This window comes from Podarcis melisellensis (assembly GCF_964234715.1).
Source record: "Podarcis melisellensis genome assembly, chromosome: 1".
Lineage (NCBI taxonomy): Eukaryota > Metazoa > Chordata > Lepidosauria > Squamata > Lacertidae > Podarcis > Podarcis melisellensis.
The window spans coordinates 57269190-57287701 of record NC_138528.1 but is presented as its reverse complement, the minus strand read 5'-3'; the positions used below and the strand labels follow the sequence as shown (position 1 = coordinate 57287701).

The following is an 18512-nucleotide window of genomic DNA, read 5'->3' as shown; positions in this document are numbered from 1 at the left end:
AGAGGTGGGGCAGATATTTGCATACCCACATAGTAAGTCAAATAAAAGAGAGCTGAAATCTCCAAAAAATCCAGAGAAAATACATTTTGCACCCAGTGAATCAAATTTGGTGAACAGATACTGCACTCAAAAAGACGTTTTGAGAGCGTTTTCTCTTGGAGATGGTCTTGCTGACATGCTTTGGTTCCTGACAAGTAACCCTAAGGTCTATGCATAGGCAGGGTGGAAAGCAAGAGGGGTTTATCAATAGGTAACTAAAGGATGAAAGACACACATATGTATCAATTGCTCTGAAGATCTGCCTGCCTGTTTTAATGTTATGATCAGGGCTGGCTCTAGACACATCAAAGAAGCATTTCACTTTAAAGCGTTGTAAATTTAAACAGGGAAAACAGGTAGAGAAAAATGGGTCTCCACATTGCCATCTGCTGACACAATGTTAAATCGCACATACAACACATATAAATCGCTTTTTCTTTACCAGTCTAGCAGAATTCTGGGACTAAGAGTAAATGAATGTGTATGGACTATAGATTTTTATTCATCCTTACTTTTGGCATTTCTGATGAATCCTGTTTTATTAAAATACAAAATAATGCATTTTAATTTTTTTAAAGGCTAAAAATAAGGAAGAGCAGCCCCTGTTTTTATTTGTCAAAGCAAGATTCTATTACAGATCCAGCTCATTTGAAGGCTCTTTTTAACATGGGGAAATCTGAAATCTGACTAACACTGCTAGTCTCCCACGTTCAAAGGAAGAAAATGATGAATGAGACCTCAGGTGTCAAAATGTCTTGGGCCAGCCTTGGTCACAGTTTATCTCCCCCAGACAAACCATGTGTGGTAAACCATATAATTCTTTGATAACAGATCACACTTTGTCTGGAATGAGATAAAGTTTGGCTTAGCATTATGCAGGTCAATGGATGGAAACAAGTCTTGCCTGCCCCAGGTTTGCATGCTTTCCCCTTCCCTCTCTGGTGTGGTCATAAAAGGGAGTTCAGAAGTTCATTTGTGGCACAACCTACATAGTAGTAGTACAACTAATGTATGGGACATCAGAAATGTCAAATTCCTATACAGAGAAGCAGAAAGAGTGTTTTAAAGTGCAGCATGGATGGGCTAGTATTAATAGCTCTCTGTATGGATAAAGGGAATCAAACAGTGAATCTTCCCAACATGGTAGTAAAGAATTAGCAAGAATACGAAAAAATGTTATTTGTAACTAAAGAAAAGGTTTTCTAAGGTCAGTATTCAATTTCTGCAGAAATCACTGTAAATTACAGTGGGTAAAAAAAATAATTTCAAAATTACTGTGGATTCTAGAATGTTGATTGTTAGAGCTTGTCCACACTTCCAATTTCCCCATCACTTTCCCCTGGGAAAACCCAGGGTTTAATGCTGAATTGGAACAAGTGGCAATTGGGCTTTCTGCAGATTGCCATGTGTTCCAATTTAGTAGTAAACCATTTGTTTTTCCAGGGCAAGAGAAAAACCTCTGGGCATAGCTGTCAATTTACAGATTTGAAAATAAGGGATCAGCAGCCAAAATAAGGGATTTTAGTCAACCAGCAGCCAAACGAAGCCTCAAGTGGTGGTTCCCAAAACGCAGCAACCCGGCAAAGGGGATGCAGCAAGGAAACCCACTGTCACCTCTCCGCTGGGAAGCGCTGAGCAAAGGTGAGTCCCCAGGCAACGCGGCCGATTTGATCGGCACAAAGCACTCAAGCTCCACCCCCCAGTCGTTCTTAGACTCCTTATTGGGTGAGCAACGCAGCCAAGCAACACAGTTGGAGCCTCCCTCCTCCCTGGCCGGCAGGGAGGGAGGGAGAAGAGCTGCTTCCTTTGAAACCCAGGAAATTTAAGGGACAACATCAATAAGGGACAGCAGCGGGACACGTTGCTGGGCTAAGGGACTTTCCCGCCAAATAAGGGACGGCTGACAGCTATGCCTCTGGGACCTGTGCTTTCTAGGCATGGAACAAGCAGAATTGTGGACAAGCCTTCAATCTCTAACATCTTGTTTTACATTCTTAGCAGATTGTTATCTCAGAGAATAAAAAGACTAAGGAGATGGGTCAAAATGTGCACAGCACATGCAGGCTCATTTCTTCCTTTCGGTGCATTGCTTCTGGCCTTATCACACACCATACTACATGTCTATAGTGACAACATGCCTTTGATGGCATGCTAATAAACAGGACAATGGGGTATGGATTGGTTTGTACCACATTCTCTGGCACAAAGGAAAACATGTCTCAGACTTGAAAATGTACCCTGAGGAGACTTTGCCCATGAAGCTATTTAGATGAATGGGAGGAAGAAGACAACTCGGAAGTGTTTAATGCTGCACTTTCCACTGCCAAGTTGGAAACATCTGTTAAGTTTTAAAAGTAGCTTCTCTCTTTGACAGAAGTGCTGCAGGAAAAACGCCAAATACAAATCACCAGCGCTTACAATTCCCAGCATGTCTAAATAGTTTCTTTGAATTTGTGATAATTATTTTAGAATCACAGTGAGAGAAACATCGGTCAAAGGTTATTGATTTGTAATTCAAACACAAAGGACCTGAAAATTTACCCAAAATAATGATTTATATAAAAAAATTACATTCAATGACATCCAGACCAAAGCTGTGCATTTTAAACACAGAGGAGTTAGGGATTTTAAAAAATCTTTCAGAAATAAAAAAAATACTAAATTGAGCTGTTTAAAATATTGATTGTCAGAAGCGGGGAAAGAGTTTCTTCTAGAAATATCAAACACATCCACATCCATAGCTGTGAGAAATAAAGTATCTGTTAGCAACTTTGGACTATACCCTTTTCTGTAAATTGTCAATGAGCGGCTATTAGACTAGAGACAATTCTTTCCAACCAAATTTACTTTTCTAATATGGCTTTTTATACTGTCAGGAATATATATATATGAAAAGCTGGCTCTATTAGGAATAAGCATACAGTGATATTTTGTTGCAAATATTCACTTCCTTTGATTCCTCTGATTGCAACACACATTATGTTGTCTTAGATTATTTCACAATATGTAATTACTGTGTCACATCACTGAATTTTCCCAGGAAAAGCAGTCTGTAGGCATGAATTCCTATTAAGTTATTTTGAGCCATTTTAATAGGATTTAAACATAGTACTACATTTTAAACAAACGTTTACTAGCAGTAGGACTGGGCGATATATCAACATGCCCCAAACCAGTTTGAAATCCATATAGTGATATCAGTTTCATAATTTTTGACCTGGCAATGTATCACAATATGTGTGTGTGCGCATGCATGCTATGAAAAAATTACAGTATGGGGAAAACCATGAAGCCAGCCAATGCCTCTACATAGACCCATCCTTGTTTCAGACATTGTGATATATCAGTATATTGTGATGTTTAGCTTGTGATATATCACAATGTTGAAAATCAGACATTGCCCAGCCCTAAATAGCAGAAAGCTTCAATATACAAGGTGGTTTTTTTCCTGCTACAAAGAACTACATGGACACAAGTCATTTATATGCCAAACTGTTGCCCTAACATCTTTTTAAGATGTACAATGTGATCCTATGTATGTTTACTCATAAGAAAGTTCTCATGAATTCAATGGAATTTGCTATTTAGCAAGTGAACTAAGGACCACAGGATGTAGAGCCGAACTGTACATGATGTTCATCTTTATTTTAATATGCATTTTAAATAATTCAAATAATAGCCACCTGGTGTGGGGCTTATAATGATCAAGATTGCAGCAGTCGGTGGGGGTGGGGAGAGTGAGAGATTAAATTATTATTTCCCTGCTGGAGTCATGACCAAAATAATACATTTGAAGCGGCTGTTTGCATTGGGAGGAAATTCTGAATTTGTGTTGAAGGTCTCTTCCCCCAACTTCTGCAATCAGTCCCCTTTCAAGTGGCTGTCATTTTGCAGCTCAAGCTGTCTTGCTCTGGCGAGCAACCTGGATGCCGAATTCTGCACCTGCTGAAGTTTCCAAACAGTCTTTAGTGGCAGCCCTACGTATAATGCGTTGCAGTAATCTAACCTAGCGGTTACCAGAGCATATACAACAGACGTTAGGCTATCCCTGTCCAGATAGGGGTGTAGCTGGGCCTCAAGCTGAAGCTGATGGAAGGCACTCCACGCCACTGAGACCACCCAAGACCACTCTTTCAGAGGGAGTGTAACCCCATCAAAAGCAGAAAATCTCCCATTCCAGTCCATAAGTGAGGCAAGACATCAGTCCAGCACAACCACTGCCACACCTGCAGATGCAAAGGAGAAGTAGAGCTATGTGTCACCAGCATATTGCTGATGACATACTCCAAAATTCTGTATCTTCACTCAGGGGTTTCATGTAGATGTTAAACAGCATAGGGGATGAAATTGAACCCCAAGGAACTCTACACTGAAGATTCCACAGGACCAAAGAGCAAACCCCGGCATCTCCCTCTGGAAATGACCATCCAAGTAAGACCAGAACCACCACAAAGTGGTGCCACACACCCCTAATTCAAACAACCACTCCAGAAGGATACCATGGTTTATAGTATCAAAAGCCACTGAGAAGTTGATAATTGACCGGAACACATTTCTTTCCTGACAGCGATCATAATGTAGTTTCTGTGCCAAAGCTGGGCCTAAATGCTGACTGAAATGGATCTAGAAAATCAGTTTCCTCCAAGAGTGCTTGGAACCCAGAACATCTCACAGAAGAAGCTACTGCAGTGTAGGCTTCTGAGTTCTAGCGAGATTTTCGTGGAAGCTGGTTGTGACCACTTCTCTGGGAGGGGAACCTGGAAGCCAACGCTACAGACATGTAACCTGGTAAGCCATGCAACTCCACCTTTGGTGGGAGGTGGGGAGGTGGAGTCAGCAGATGCCACCACTAACACAAATTCCAATCTATGTATGTCTTAAATGTATAGCAGTTCCATTACAACCTGAAGTATAGGTTAGCAAACCTGTGCCCCTTTGATAGTCTTCAACCCAGCATAGTCTCCAGCCCTCCAGAAGTGACACTCAGACTTCTGTCTTGCCACTATTGTTCCTAGGCCCCATCTGAAGTTTCCATTGGCTCTTGTTTTCTGAAACTCCCATCTCTTCCCCACCCATCGTTTCCTCAGACCTCTGCTTTTTAATGCACTGCCTGCTTTGTCCCACTGCTTTAGCCAATCTGCTGCATGTGCAGATTCTCCACAACATTCATCTCTCTTCCCCCATAGACCTTCTAGTTCTTAAGCATTATGCAATTTCTTCAGAGGTCCTCCTTGCCTCAGAAAATATTCTGACAACACTGTTTCCTTGGCAGTTGGGAAAGTGCATGAGTTTGCATCAGCTCAGCTAACAAATACCAGAGGCTTCTCTATCATCGTAATTATGTGCGATACAATTATAGACTAGAAGAAATGGCTGCCTAGAAAATCTCAATATGTGAAATACAGTCACCTGCACTGCTTATTGATACTTGTTGCCAGTTCACAACGCTACACTAAAGGCAGAAGCAATAACTGACAGAATTTTCTTGGTGTATCTAGATTCTAGATAAGTCTTTGCCAACCTGCCCATGCTGGCTGGGGCTCATGGGAGTTGTAGTCCAAAACATATGGAAGGCACCAGTTTGATGAAGGCTGTTATAGACCTAACAGCTACTTTGTTACCCTACATTTTTCTTAACTAGCCTACCTAGCTCTCCTTCTACAGCATATGTCAGGAGTGACATAAGCTATGTGAAGTTTCTTCAGAGACCACTTTTGCCACAGTTCTGTCATCTTTGCACCTTACCTCACTCTCTGCTTACTTTACTTTCAAGATTGTCCTCCTCAGAGCCTTCCTTCAGATTCCTTGCCTCTAAATTTTCTGTCCATTAACTTCTCTACAACCCAGGACCTATTTTCAGTCCTAAGTCTGCCCCTGTGCAACTTCTTACTCCCAACCAAACTGACACTCTCCCTTTCCCTCACGGAAATTGAACTGAAACTTTCAGCAACCTGAACAATAACTTAATCGTTCGTGCCAATAGTTCATGCCACCATACTAGGCAGTGGAGGTTGGTCCATTGGGGTTAATGGGCATTGCCCATCAACCTCATTCTGCTCTCAGCCACTCACACCTGTTTGACGTTCAACTTTTAACCAGTTAGGGGATGGCTCTGCCAATCACTGGCTCTGGCTCTATCTACTGTTGGTCACCTGGCCTTCTGCCCTATCATTCCCAATGGGCACCAGTCATCACTGACACTAGGTAAGAGGCTTTACAAGTACAATGCAATATAAATTAAGCATTTGACTGTGTCATTGATTTCAACAAGGCTTAGACATGGCTGAATTTTATCCTTTGGCTCAATTCCTCATATTTTTATTTATTTATTTTTTAACTACACACTAACTAGAGTTAAAAAAAAATTAAATTAAAATATGAGGAATTGAGCCAAAGGATAAAATTCAGCCATGTCTAAGCCTTGTTGAAATCAATGAGTTGGAGTTGTTGGAGGCAAATTTTCCCTGGCGGCAGATGACAGAACCACAAGACTGGTGTAAAACACTCAAACAAGAGTTTTATTATGGCTATACAAACAACAAACACAAAGCATGTGGGTGTTCTCTTTCTGTAGGCAGTTGCAAACTGCAACTTCTTCTTTTTATACACGTCATCAGCTGTGCTAATGAGCCTGGAAAACCACACCCAGAACTCATAGAAAACGTCCTTAAAGTTACCTGCACCCTTTTCCTTTTTCTTAACGAATGATACCTAACAGGAGTACTACCTGGTGAAAGTTATGTAAGAAAGGGTCTAATGTTGAAGACCTATGGTGAATTTTAAAGAATGGCTACCACTTCTGGATAGGAGAAATATCTAATCCAAACTATGAATGAAAAACGAACAAAAAGTAACTCATGTGAACCAATGCATGGATTAAAAAAAGAAACAAACCCCAAATAAACCCCCTTTGGTTGTCACTTACTTCATGGCACTTCAGAATGCCCCTCTTCTGTTAACGGCAGTCATGAGAGCAAATAAAATGACAAAATGGAATGACTGAGACACTGTAGAGTTACAAAGCAAAAGCATCTGCAAAATTGGCTGACAAACAGTTAACAAGATGAAGTGAAAGTAAAGGATGTAACAAAGTTCAGCTTTAAAAAAAACACCTCTCTGATTGTTGGGTTATTTATGAAACTCAAAGGTTATGAAGTTCAAAGGGGACCAATTCAACATCTGCCAATGCATATACTCATCTTCTTGATTTACTTTTCACTTACCTGTCTGGGGCAAATGAAACATTTACAACTCAGTATATTAATGCATGGCAATGAAACACTTGAATACCTCCTGGCTTCAGGAAGGACTGAGGACACATAGTAAAAAATATCACTAGTGTACAATCGAGTGTCAGAAGAACAGAATCTTCCCTGAATAAGATATTAAGTCAACAGTTTCAGGCTGGCAACCCTGCAACTATTGTTAAATCTCAGTAACACGACCATTAGACCCGTAACATCATTATGGATTAGAATAAACCTCCAGGATAACAGATGCTGGTTCCAGCCTAAACTGTTCAAGATGCTTCCTGCCCCTTTCTTTCCCTCTTCACAGTTACCTCCTTTACTCTATTGATACAGTAATCATTCAGTGGATACTTGATCATTCTGTTTTAATACAACTATTTGGTTCAGAGGTAGATTAACCTGCTTATTTACTTGCTAATGTATTTACCTGCGTATTTATGAATGGGTGGTGGTGGTAGGGAGTACAGAGTTTATAATAAAAGCTGGGGAGAAGGAGCTCAAACAGCTGCTCTCTGATAATCAACAGGCTTTTGCAAGGTCTTTATAATTTGCTTTTTGTAAGATTGATTTAACAAAGATTATGTGGCAAGGACACCCAATTTCTTCCCATAAACAGCTTAAAGCAGAATGGGAGTACAAAGAACAAAAACGAACCCATCTGCTCAGGGACTGATTTTTTATGCTTATCATTTACAGATTGAATTCAGCTAAGGACTTAATTCTTTTATTTTGGCAATTTTACTATGCACTTGGTTTTGATGGCATAATTTCAACACACACACACACACACACACACACACACACACACACACACGTCTTTGAAATGCATAGTAGTTGAAATATATATTTTTTCCTCCAAAGGGTGGAAAACTTGTTTGGAAACATCCAAACTCTTAAGACTGGTATGGAGGTAGGCTGGTTATATCTTTTCAAGTGTGTGTGTGTGTGTGTGTGTGTGTGTGTGTGTGTGGAAGAGCACCCTTAATTTTGCCCTTTATACACTTGCCTGGAGCAAGAAGCAATTGCTGAATGTGTGAATTGCTGGGTGTGTGTTTGTGTGCATGTAAATTAGGAAGAGCACTCTCCTCTCCAATAGCAATTTTCAAGGCTTTGTACACTCAGAAAACCACTGTTTTCTGAGTGGTGGTGGTGCCTTCTAATGCACACATGTATGGGTGTAGCCAAGACTTTGGGGGGGCAGAACCGATGTGATTGGCCAGCTAGTTAAGTAATTGTGTTGCTTTACTGCCCCCCTTGACTATGTCGTGGCTTCTTTGTAAAAAAAAAAAAAAAAAAAAGCAAAAAAAAGCTCAACAACATTCAGGGTGTCCTGGGTTTTACTTCTTGAAATATGACATAAAAGTCAGTAACGGAAAAACCCTTTCATTGTTCAAATATCACTATATGGAAGTATACAGATTTTTATTTCTAGCACTTACAAACTATAGCAATGTGGAAAAATAAACAGTTTTCAGGGAAATCTGTATCCAAATGATACTACAAGGTAAGCTTGTAAAATTGACAATGACATAGTCAATATAGAGTGGCATCATTTTTCTTTAAACTACCTTAATTCTGTCTAGTTTAATTCATATGTTTTAGCTACGTTATATTTGCTATACCCCATTAGGGAAATCTGATTAAAAGGTGAGTGTACTGGCACCATAGGAAAGACTCACACTGATACAATTACTGTGAAGTACCTTAACATTTAAGCTAGTTTATAATTGGGACTTCCACTGCCAGCTGAGTGGACAAATTTTTAATAAGTATGCAGCACAGGAAGAAATTACCTTAATTTGCTTATTAAAATTAAATGAATCTTCATACTACACAAAAAGTTGCAAAGTTAATCAACACTCCAGTATACTGTTAGGATTGCTACATTTCCTTACTGAAAGCCACAAATGTCATGGCAAATTTGGCTGCCAACTCTACATACGCTTTCCAATATTATAATTTCCAAATACTGCTATCACACACTCAAGACACACAAACCATACTGTTCACATCTCTACAACAAGCAGAAAGCTAGCCACATTTTGATTATTACTTAAACTTCATGATTTAGCAAGCTCTTGTGGATATGACTCTCCATGCCTTTGGATTTTCCTCACTCTGTGACCTAAGCCAGGAACAGAAAGAGTAAATCCTGTTGTGTTTTAGCTCCCTCCATTGAAACTAATGGAAACCATCATTATTATTACTTTTTGGAATTCCATGTGCACCTCTGAGTGTCAACAGACCCCTGAATTAGGGAGAGCACTGTAATTTATAGAGTAACAGAAACTTAGCAGTACTTTTGATATTACAAGTTTGGTTCCGATTCGGCCTTTCCTGAACAGAAGGGCTCCTTCCATATATGGAAAGGATCGAGATCCAGAGAAGATTTCTACTGGAACTGCAAGAAATGGCTGAGGCCCTTTGTATGATCCCACCCAACTTCTTCCCATAGCCACAACACTGTTCTGGAAGGTCCACAAATCTTCTGGAGTATATTTTCAAGGGGAAGGGGGAAATTAGTAAAAAAATTGTGTCCTTCCTACACCTAAAAGTTATGTTTTATAAAAAAGGCAGGAGTGAAATAAATAAAATAAATACTTTACAGAGAGTACACCTTATGAACCCTTTGCCTATTCACTGGTAAATCAGATTGCTAAATGAAAGGGAAGAACAAATAAGAACTGCTAGATTCACTAACCGGAGTTTAATTTTTAGGTATCCATTCGTGGTTTAGATGTTCACTTCGCTTAATACATTGGAGAAGCAGCACAGCACCCCCCCTCTTTTCAACCCCTAAAGTAACATGATATGGAAGCTCCACATAGAAATTTCATCACTGCCCCACTGGTATGTCATCCCTAGTTTGAGGGAGAACTGACACAAGAATTGAGTGTCTGTGCACATAGGATCCCTGTGGATCATTTGTATTATACAATAAGATGTATGGTAATGGGCAGAGGGACTCATGACAATTCTCTACCACAGGCATGTCCAACTTTCAGGAGACTGAGATCTACTCTTACTATAAAAAAAACTGGCAGTGATCTACCAAAGTTGTTGAGCTTTCTTTTTTGGGGGGGAGGGTTCCACGATCAACCGCGATCGACCACAGACCCCACACACTCTACCAGTAGATCATGATCTACCTGTTGGACACCCCTGCTCTACTACATAAAACCTGTCCCCATGTAGCTGAAGCTTGAACTTTGCTAGGAAACAGGTCCTGGTAATAATAATATTATTTTTTTATTTGTATCTTACCCTCCCCGGCCAAAGCCGGGCTCAGAGCGGCTAACAACAGGTAAAAATAGGCACATTCAGAGTTTGGGGTTTCTTACACCACTCTACTGTTCCGCTACCATGGGTCGCCACCTTCAGTTGAAAGTCCTAGAACCTATCACAGCAAGTGCAACAAATCCATCCAAAGGCTCAGTAAATTTCACAATATTGACTTTAAAAATATGTCTGTCAAATGCAGTCTTTCAGTGGTACTGGCTGTAAGGCAGGGTGGTTCAAGATGGGATGCAAAAGCTGACTCTCACCATATACTACCACCATGGAGAACATTTTTGTTTAAAAAGTGTTTAAAAAGTAATGTATTATTCACCATGGCTGTTGTATGCTCTGATGAAGAGGAGAAGATGACAGAACTCTCACATTTTTAATAGCTGTGTAGAAAATGACATTTTTGAAAGTGCAGCTGCTTTCACCCCTGAATGATAAGATGCACACAACAAAATTCCACAATTGAGAGAGGTGCAAAAGCCCTTGTATCCTTTGTCTCTGGCCACCCTAGAAAAGACTAAAGGACAGGCTTTGTGACTACTCTTCTTCCAACAATTAAAACCAAACAGCTCAAACAACGAATCATTAATGTACGTTGATCGCTTTACTGGAACAACTGAATGTGCACAGTGTGAGAACTAAATGCTAGACCAAATGGGCCACTGGCATGATCCAGCGGGAAACTTGATTTTAAAAAATGAAACCAGAATATGGTCCATTAGTGCATCTCCTTGATTGCATGTGCTGAAGTCCATGCAATAAAATAAATATTTTTGAGATCAAATGTGTCATTTTTGGTTTTTTCTAAAGTTGCATTGGAATATTTGTTATCAAATAAAGGACAGGTTTTTATTTCATTTACTTAAAAAGCATAGAGAGATTCTGGCTGGGATCCAAAGGTGTGAGCAGAAAACACTTCTACATTTGCATGTGGGACTGCTGATTTCTCTCTTTCCTTGCACCTCCAACTGGATTCTCAGGAGTGCTTTGTTGGAGGTTGTAATGGATTGCAGCAGGGAGACGAAAACCTTGGCAAATACATGCAGCGCCACATGTAGCCCTCTGCATTGTAAACTAAACATATGTATCATGCAAAATAAAACACACAAAACTACTCAACACATTCTAAATAAGACAGCTACTACTGAAGCAATATCAACTTGAAATTAAATCAGAACTATAACCAGTCAGCTGTCACTTAGAGCCACTTTGAAACCTTTTCATTAAATTTGGAGAAGTTAGGGGTAAACCATAAAACACATAACTAGGGATTCTAGAAAGGAGAGGTGAAATTGATTCTTAACTAGCAGCATAGTAAAAGATAGCATATTTCAATACGTGTTAATATCATAAACAAAGAAGGGCAAAGGTGAAAAATGATAATAGCAATTAACGTATTTTGTAGATTTTTAAGAGCGTAAAAAATTAATACTGGAGCATTAATACCATGAATTTTAAACATAAGATTAAAAGGTATTTAAGACATTATTAATGAAAGCAAAGGCAATTTAAACTTATGGACACTATAGACTTAAAAAATAATTTAGTTGCATTTACCTTGTACTAAGACTTGCTGTTTTTATTCCTGGAGGTGACTCCAATCCTTCCCCTGGCTTTGATGATTTCTCTCTGTTCATTTGCTGCAGTATTGAGTTCAATTCACTAATGACATTAGCCTTTGGGCCTGAGAGAACTGGGCTTTTAACCTCCGTTACATCACCCCATAGCTTAGAGGTCCTTTGCTGTACAACTTTAGCCATACCGGGCTGTGCGCTGATAGGAGGTGGGGGTGGGGCAGGTGGAGGAATAACAAAACTATCTACAGTTTCTTCAATTAGCGCATCCTTGTAAAGTGCATTGCTTTTGTTGATTATGGGCTTCATTTTTGGCTTAGGAGGTACTGGGGGTTTGTCCACCAGAAATGTTTGCCCATCTGCATAGACTGTACAAGTATCCAAGTTCTCACCACCTTCAGAGGATAAGGTAGAGATGCTGGACACAGTTGAGATAGTGCTGGTTGTCTCTAGGTGATGGTCACTACTGCTTCGACTGTCCACCTCTTCAATCCCAGAGTCAGTGACGTTATCAAAATTTTCAGGCGGTGGTAAAAATGAGGCAGGCAAACAGTTTGAAAGACCCACTGGTTTCTTACTGTCTATTGAATTTGAGGGTTGAGTAGGATTGAATGAAGCAGGCGGAGTTCCATTTTTTCTGTGTTTGAGCAAGTCTGTTAGTGCAGAGCCTGGGACAGAATGGTCATCAGGGATATCAAAACTGTTAGCAAATTCTAAAGGCGGTGGTAATGGCTCAGTAAAGATGAAATCTTCATCAAGATCAACAGATGCTAAAGGGGGTGGAGGGATACGGAACGGTAAAATGATTGGATCATCAACGGAGCCAACTGCTACAATAGTTTTGCAGGGAGATGCAGGTAGCTCAGGCATGTCAGCTTCATCTGGTCCACTTTCAGCTGTTTCTGTACTTTCCTGTGCCTCTGGTGGAGGCTTTTCAGTATCCACATCTATCTCAGCACTTTCCTCTTCCTTTTCATCAGGGGTCTCATTGGACTGTGCTGTATCTACCGTATGAACCATGAGCAAACCAGCGGACTTCTGCTGTGAGGTATCCACAATATTGATCAGCATGTTCTTCTTTTCTTCAGGCCTCCTCTCTTTCCCCGTATCTGTCTCATATTTGTTCTCCGTCTCCTGCCGCCTTAGTGGACCACGCGTATTTTGCCTAGCAATTGTAGCTGTCACTGGAAATGTAGTTTCGATGTTGGACCTCATCTTTGTATCTATATAAAGGGGTTTATTAAGGTCTGCTTTGCCAGATTCTCCTTTCCCTGGAATTTGCTGGGTTTGTTCCTTCATGGCTCTATCTCTGGCAGAAAGGGCAAGGGCTAAAGGTGAATTTGGATCCAGTAATTTCCCTGTGAGTGGATGAACATAGTTATCCAAACTGGACATACCAGCATTCTGAGTTGCCAACACATTATTTTCTGAACCCATTGATGTTGGGGTTGAAGGGTTTGGTGTCCTTGCATCACTTTGATTACTTGATTCACTGCTATTAAAAATATTTTCAGGCTCTCTAGGTGCTGGGATAGGAGATGGTGATACAAGTTGCCTAAAGTTGTCTTCATTACCAAACATTCCCTCATCACTAAACTTAGACTGTCTCAAACGTGGCATTGGAGGCGACAGCCCAACATCCTCATCTCCCAAATCTGTGGAAAGGAAAGCTGGAGAGTTACGCCTGGCTTCTAATCTTTTCTCCCTATCCCTCACTGCCCCTGCAATGGCTGCTGCAAATGGACTACTGACAGTCAAGTTATCTTCAGGTCTGAGCTGTCCTGGTTGCTCTGAAGACTGTGGGTCAATTTCCATGCTGCTTCCTTGACTACTTTTCCCACTACTGCTGGTAGATGGCTCTTTAACAATGATAGTTGGAATTGGAATAGAGCAGGTTTTTTCTGGACTATCCTCAACATTAGATTGTTTCACTAGCATTCCCTTCCGTCTTGCTGGCTTGGCTGGGACATACACTGCTTTGCTTGCTATTTTTCCAACTTCAGAGTATGGGTTCTCCGGCATCTGACCTCTCTTGTTTCTGAAGCTTGCCTGAGTTGAGGCATTTCTGCTATATAAGTCCTCAGAATCTAGAGAATAACGGTCCATCTCTCTCCGGTAATATATCCCTTTGTCCCTTATCACCGTTCCCATATTTTCAGATCTACCTGAAATAGCTAACTTTGCACCTGAATTCTGATTAAATGCAGGCTTAATTGTCCCATATATTCTAGACACTGGAGATTTGGGGGAGTTGTAAAGAGAAGGAGATGGAGGTGGTGGTGATGGAGGTAAAGACTGTGGAGGAGGAGGGATATCTTCAGAGGTGTCTGGCATGGATAGACTTCTGGTAAATTTTAGCATGGGAGGAGCCAAAAATTGCCGTTCTTCCTCTGTTATCCCTTTAAAAAAATCACAAGCTACAATTTTTAAATTGCTCTTGAATTTTAATTATCATCCATTGTCACCAAAGACATAGTAAACCAGGTACAGAAAATACTGTATTATATATTACTATGCATGGTTTGGTTTTAGAATATGTCTGCAACTAGATCTTCAGTTTACATTTTGGCTTGCCTCAGTGTCCCTATGCTGATCTTCCAGCATTTTCTAACATATATGTGCACAGAGAATTGTGCATCCCTAAAGTAATGTTTTTTATGAACTGTGCATAAAAGGAAGTTGTCAGCCAAAAGCTGTGAAAGACTGGAAGAAGAAAGGAAAGGAAAGCTTAAAAATAAATAAATGTATGCATGTTGGCATTTGTGAATAGGTGGCCATGCATGAAACATGATAAAACAATGTTTCTACATGGGTAAAGAGAGTGGATAGAGAGGCATTGTGGAACAATCTTCCAAACAAACATATGTAACTTTGGAGTGAGATTGCTACCTGTTGTATGAGGTGCTAGATTTCATGCTGGAAAGCTAGACGTGAAGCAGGGCAGGTCACAGCATGAGGCAATGGCTTCACAAGCTACTTGTGGTACTTCCTGGTACAGACAGAGCAAAGAGATGCTCTCCTTACACAGACAGTCTCTGAAGTAATAATTAATATAGCTGGCTTGCTGGTTTGTGTTCAGGATGAAACAACAGCAGCAAGAGGGTCGATCTAAGCTATGGGCTGATTGCTATTCCTTGTAATAGCTGATATTTCTTTCACTGTATTTCCTGTAACTATTTTTATGTAGAGAGTTGCAAAGAATAACTTCATTATTTCACCAGGGAACAGAATATCCCTTCAAACATAAAGGAGAAGAAAGGACAAGAAAAACGTTGCCTCTCAGCTTTAGCTCCCATATTGCAACCTATTCTAATTAAAGTTTTGTGTTAAATGTATCTTTTCGGTCTCTGCTTGCCATTGCTATTACAGCAAGAATAGCAATTGAAATTGTGGGGAATAAGACCTTTGACTAAGTTTCCAATATGACTAAAACAACATCATTTTGCAGAAAAATACATTTCCATAAAGCATATGTTGACTCTGTTTAAATTCCTCGTTGTACAACCAAATACTTCTACAGCAAAATGGACCGATTAATATATATTTTCCTAAAGCTTTCTGTCATTATTTTGAACAAAAATACCATCTTATCACATACACACAGATTATAAAACACAATTTTAGCAAAGAAGAATGATTTCATTTAAGACTAACCTCTGAGTAACTTTTACCAATAGTCTTTTTAAAAATTCTTCTTCTTTTTGTAGTACGAATTTGGCATTGTAATATAAACAAAATTCTATACATGGAAATCAGAATGCTAAAACATTTTCAAATGTGCAAAAGCAGATGCTTTTGATTCAATAAACATAAAATTTAAATGTGTATTAAATTTGGTTTGGATTTTACCATGCTTTATAGGGATTGTCTGCTGTTGGTTACTTCGTTACTTATTAATTTTGTAATTTGTAAATGCATTTTGTATGCTAAGAAATTCTGATATTAAGCAGTAAATAAATATTTGAAATAAACAAACTAAAAAGCAATGAATTACTTAAGAAATTGTATATTTCAAAGAGCACAAATTCCAGTTGTAATATTCAGTTAATGTTACTGACAGACACTGGCCTCAGTGGCGTCGGCAATGGGGTGTGTGTGGGGGGGTGCACTCCCGGTGCCATGTCTCCAGGGGTGACAAGGCGGCGCCCCACTGCGGTGGCGTGAGCAACCATCACGCCGCTGCAGCCGCGAACACAAGCACGCTACGTAGCGGTTTGCTGGCGGTGCGGTGCCCGGATCCTCTGCTTACGGCTGCAGACACATGTAGAGGATCCTCCGTTCGTGGCTGCAGCCGAGAGCAGAGGATCCCGGGACCCTGCCACCAGCAAACTGCTACGTAGCGCGCTTGTGCGGCGTCGCTACATACAGCGCATGTGTCGTATGTAGTGACGCTGCACATGTGTGCTACGTAGCGAGGCCCCGGCCCTGGGTGCACATCATGTTTGCCGCTCCGAGTGCCCGAGCGGCTTCCTCCACCACTGACTGGCCTGGTTCACATGTCATATGATATCTTAGTTACAACTAGCTATGGTTTAATGTGAATGTGCTGCTGAATGCTTCTAAAAAGCAGAGATGCTTTGCTCTTCTGCTGCTCATGCTGTGCTTCCGCGAAACAAGCCATGGTCTGGTATGCCATGTTGTCTAAACCTGGACTCATAATTTGTTTTCCCCAAAGTGGTAAGCTAATAACAAACCTTGGCTTCTGCTCATGGTTTGTTTGGATAAAAATAAACGATGAACTTGAGAAGCAAAACCACATCTTGTTTCATGGCAATGCGGCAGCAGCAGGAGCAGAGGGGGAGGAGCAAAATACCTGCCATTTCTCAAACATGCATTAGCATGCTACTCTCTCACATTAAAGTACAGCTTATTTTATGGTTCAATATGACATGTGAATGGGCCAGTTTGTTCTCACGCAATGGCTATTTGATCAAGACTCAAAATCAACCCATGAACAAATGCATTTGAAGCAAACACTGTAAGCAATTGTTGAAAATAATGAAACGTCGCTTGTAGAAAGTTTCATTTTACCTATTGATTTTTGTCTTCTCACGGTACCTCGTGGTACACCCAGAAACGGGCCTTGGGAACTCCCAGGGACTGTTGGTGGCATCACAGCAATCCCTTGTCTCTCATACATAGACTACAAAAGACAAAAAGAAAAAATAATTGTACCTGAAGCCATAATTTAATGTTCTGTTTCATTCTCACATATAAGCCTGGTTTACACAATACCTTGGGCAGTATGGCTCCATGTCTTCATTGTCACTTTCATGCCATTCTATCTTCTATCTATCTATCTATCTATCTATCTATCTATCTATCTATCTATCTATCATCTATCTATCTATCTATCATCTATCTATCTATCATCTATCTATCTATCTATCTATCTATCTATCTATCTATCTATCTATCATCTATCTATCTATATCTATCTATCTATATCTATCTATCTATCATCTATCTATCTATCTATCTATCATCTATCATCATCTATCTATCATCTATCTATCTATCTATCTATCTATCTATCTATCTATCTATCATCTATCTATCATCTATCTATCTATCTATCTATCATCATCTATCTATATCTATATATCTATCTGTCTGTCTATCTCTATCTTTATCTCTATTTCTATCTCTATTCCTGACCATGTCAGGAGGGACAGATTGCATGGTGGTGATTGGGGCAGATGTGAATAGTGTGGTTAGTAATGATGTAATTTGGCCTAGGCAGATGGATTATATGTTACTGGAGCAGAACGGTAACATTTACAGCAGGTAGTGGCAAAATACATGCTACACTTCAAAGAAACATGTCAACTTGGCCTTAGCTTTGATATTCACTTCAAATAGTAAGTGACAATTTGGGGAAAAATACATTATACTCTACACAATTTGGCCATTATTTTGAGACATCCAAAATATTTGTTTCATTGGATATTTGGGAAATTGGGCAGATTATATCTATATTACACAGGAAAACGGCAACGCAAAAAGGAAGGTTTGATAAACTAGTGAACTATGAACTTTTGCTATGGAAGGCTTTATATTTGTACTCAACTGGCAAAAGAGAAAGCCATTTCTATGGATCACAAGTTTATTTCTTACAACTGATCTTCTTCCAGATCTGTCCATACCTGTCTGCCTCATCTGATGGCTCACAAAACCTTTCATAGTGACATCAGGTGTTGCAAGAGGCCCTCCTCAGTCACTTGCAGTAGCAAAGTTAAACATAGGTAGGTGAAGGATCTATTCAGAACCGGACAACTGGGATGAAGGAAAATCTGGCTAATGGTACCAAATGGATTTGTGGACTACAGTATGTCTAAGATCAGACATCCCCTTTGAAGAA

The 18512-nt window shown here is 40.0% G+C and overlaps 1 protein-coding gene across 6 annotated transcripts in view; it reads right to left on the bottom strand.

Moving 5' to 3' along the window:
* SHANK2 (SH3 and multiple ankyrin repeat domains 2) overlaps positions 1-18512 on the bottom strand; it is a 334933-nt gene that overhangs the window by 5135 nt on the left and 311286 nt on the right. For 5 of the 6 annotated variants that reach the window (XM_081891150.1, XM_081891145.1, XM_081891146.1 and 2 more), the window contains 2 exons: positions 17183-17294; positions 12135-14550 (listed from right to left, as the gene is read on the bottom strand). In XM_081891150.1, the coding sequence (XP_081747276.1) occupies positions 12135-14550; positions 17183-17294 (2528 nt within the window). The remainder of the gene's footprint in view (positions 1-12134; positions 14551-17182; positions 17295-18512) is intronic. The other variant, XM_081891148.1, reaches the window with a different exon arrangement.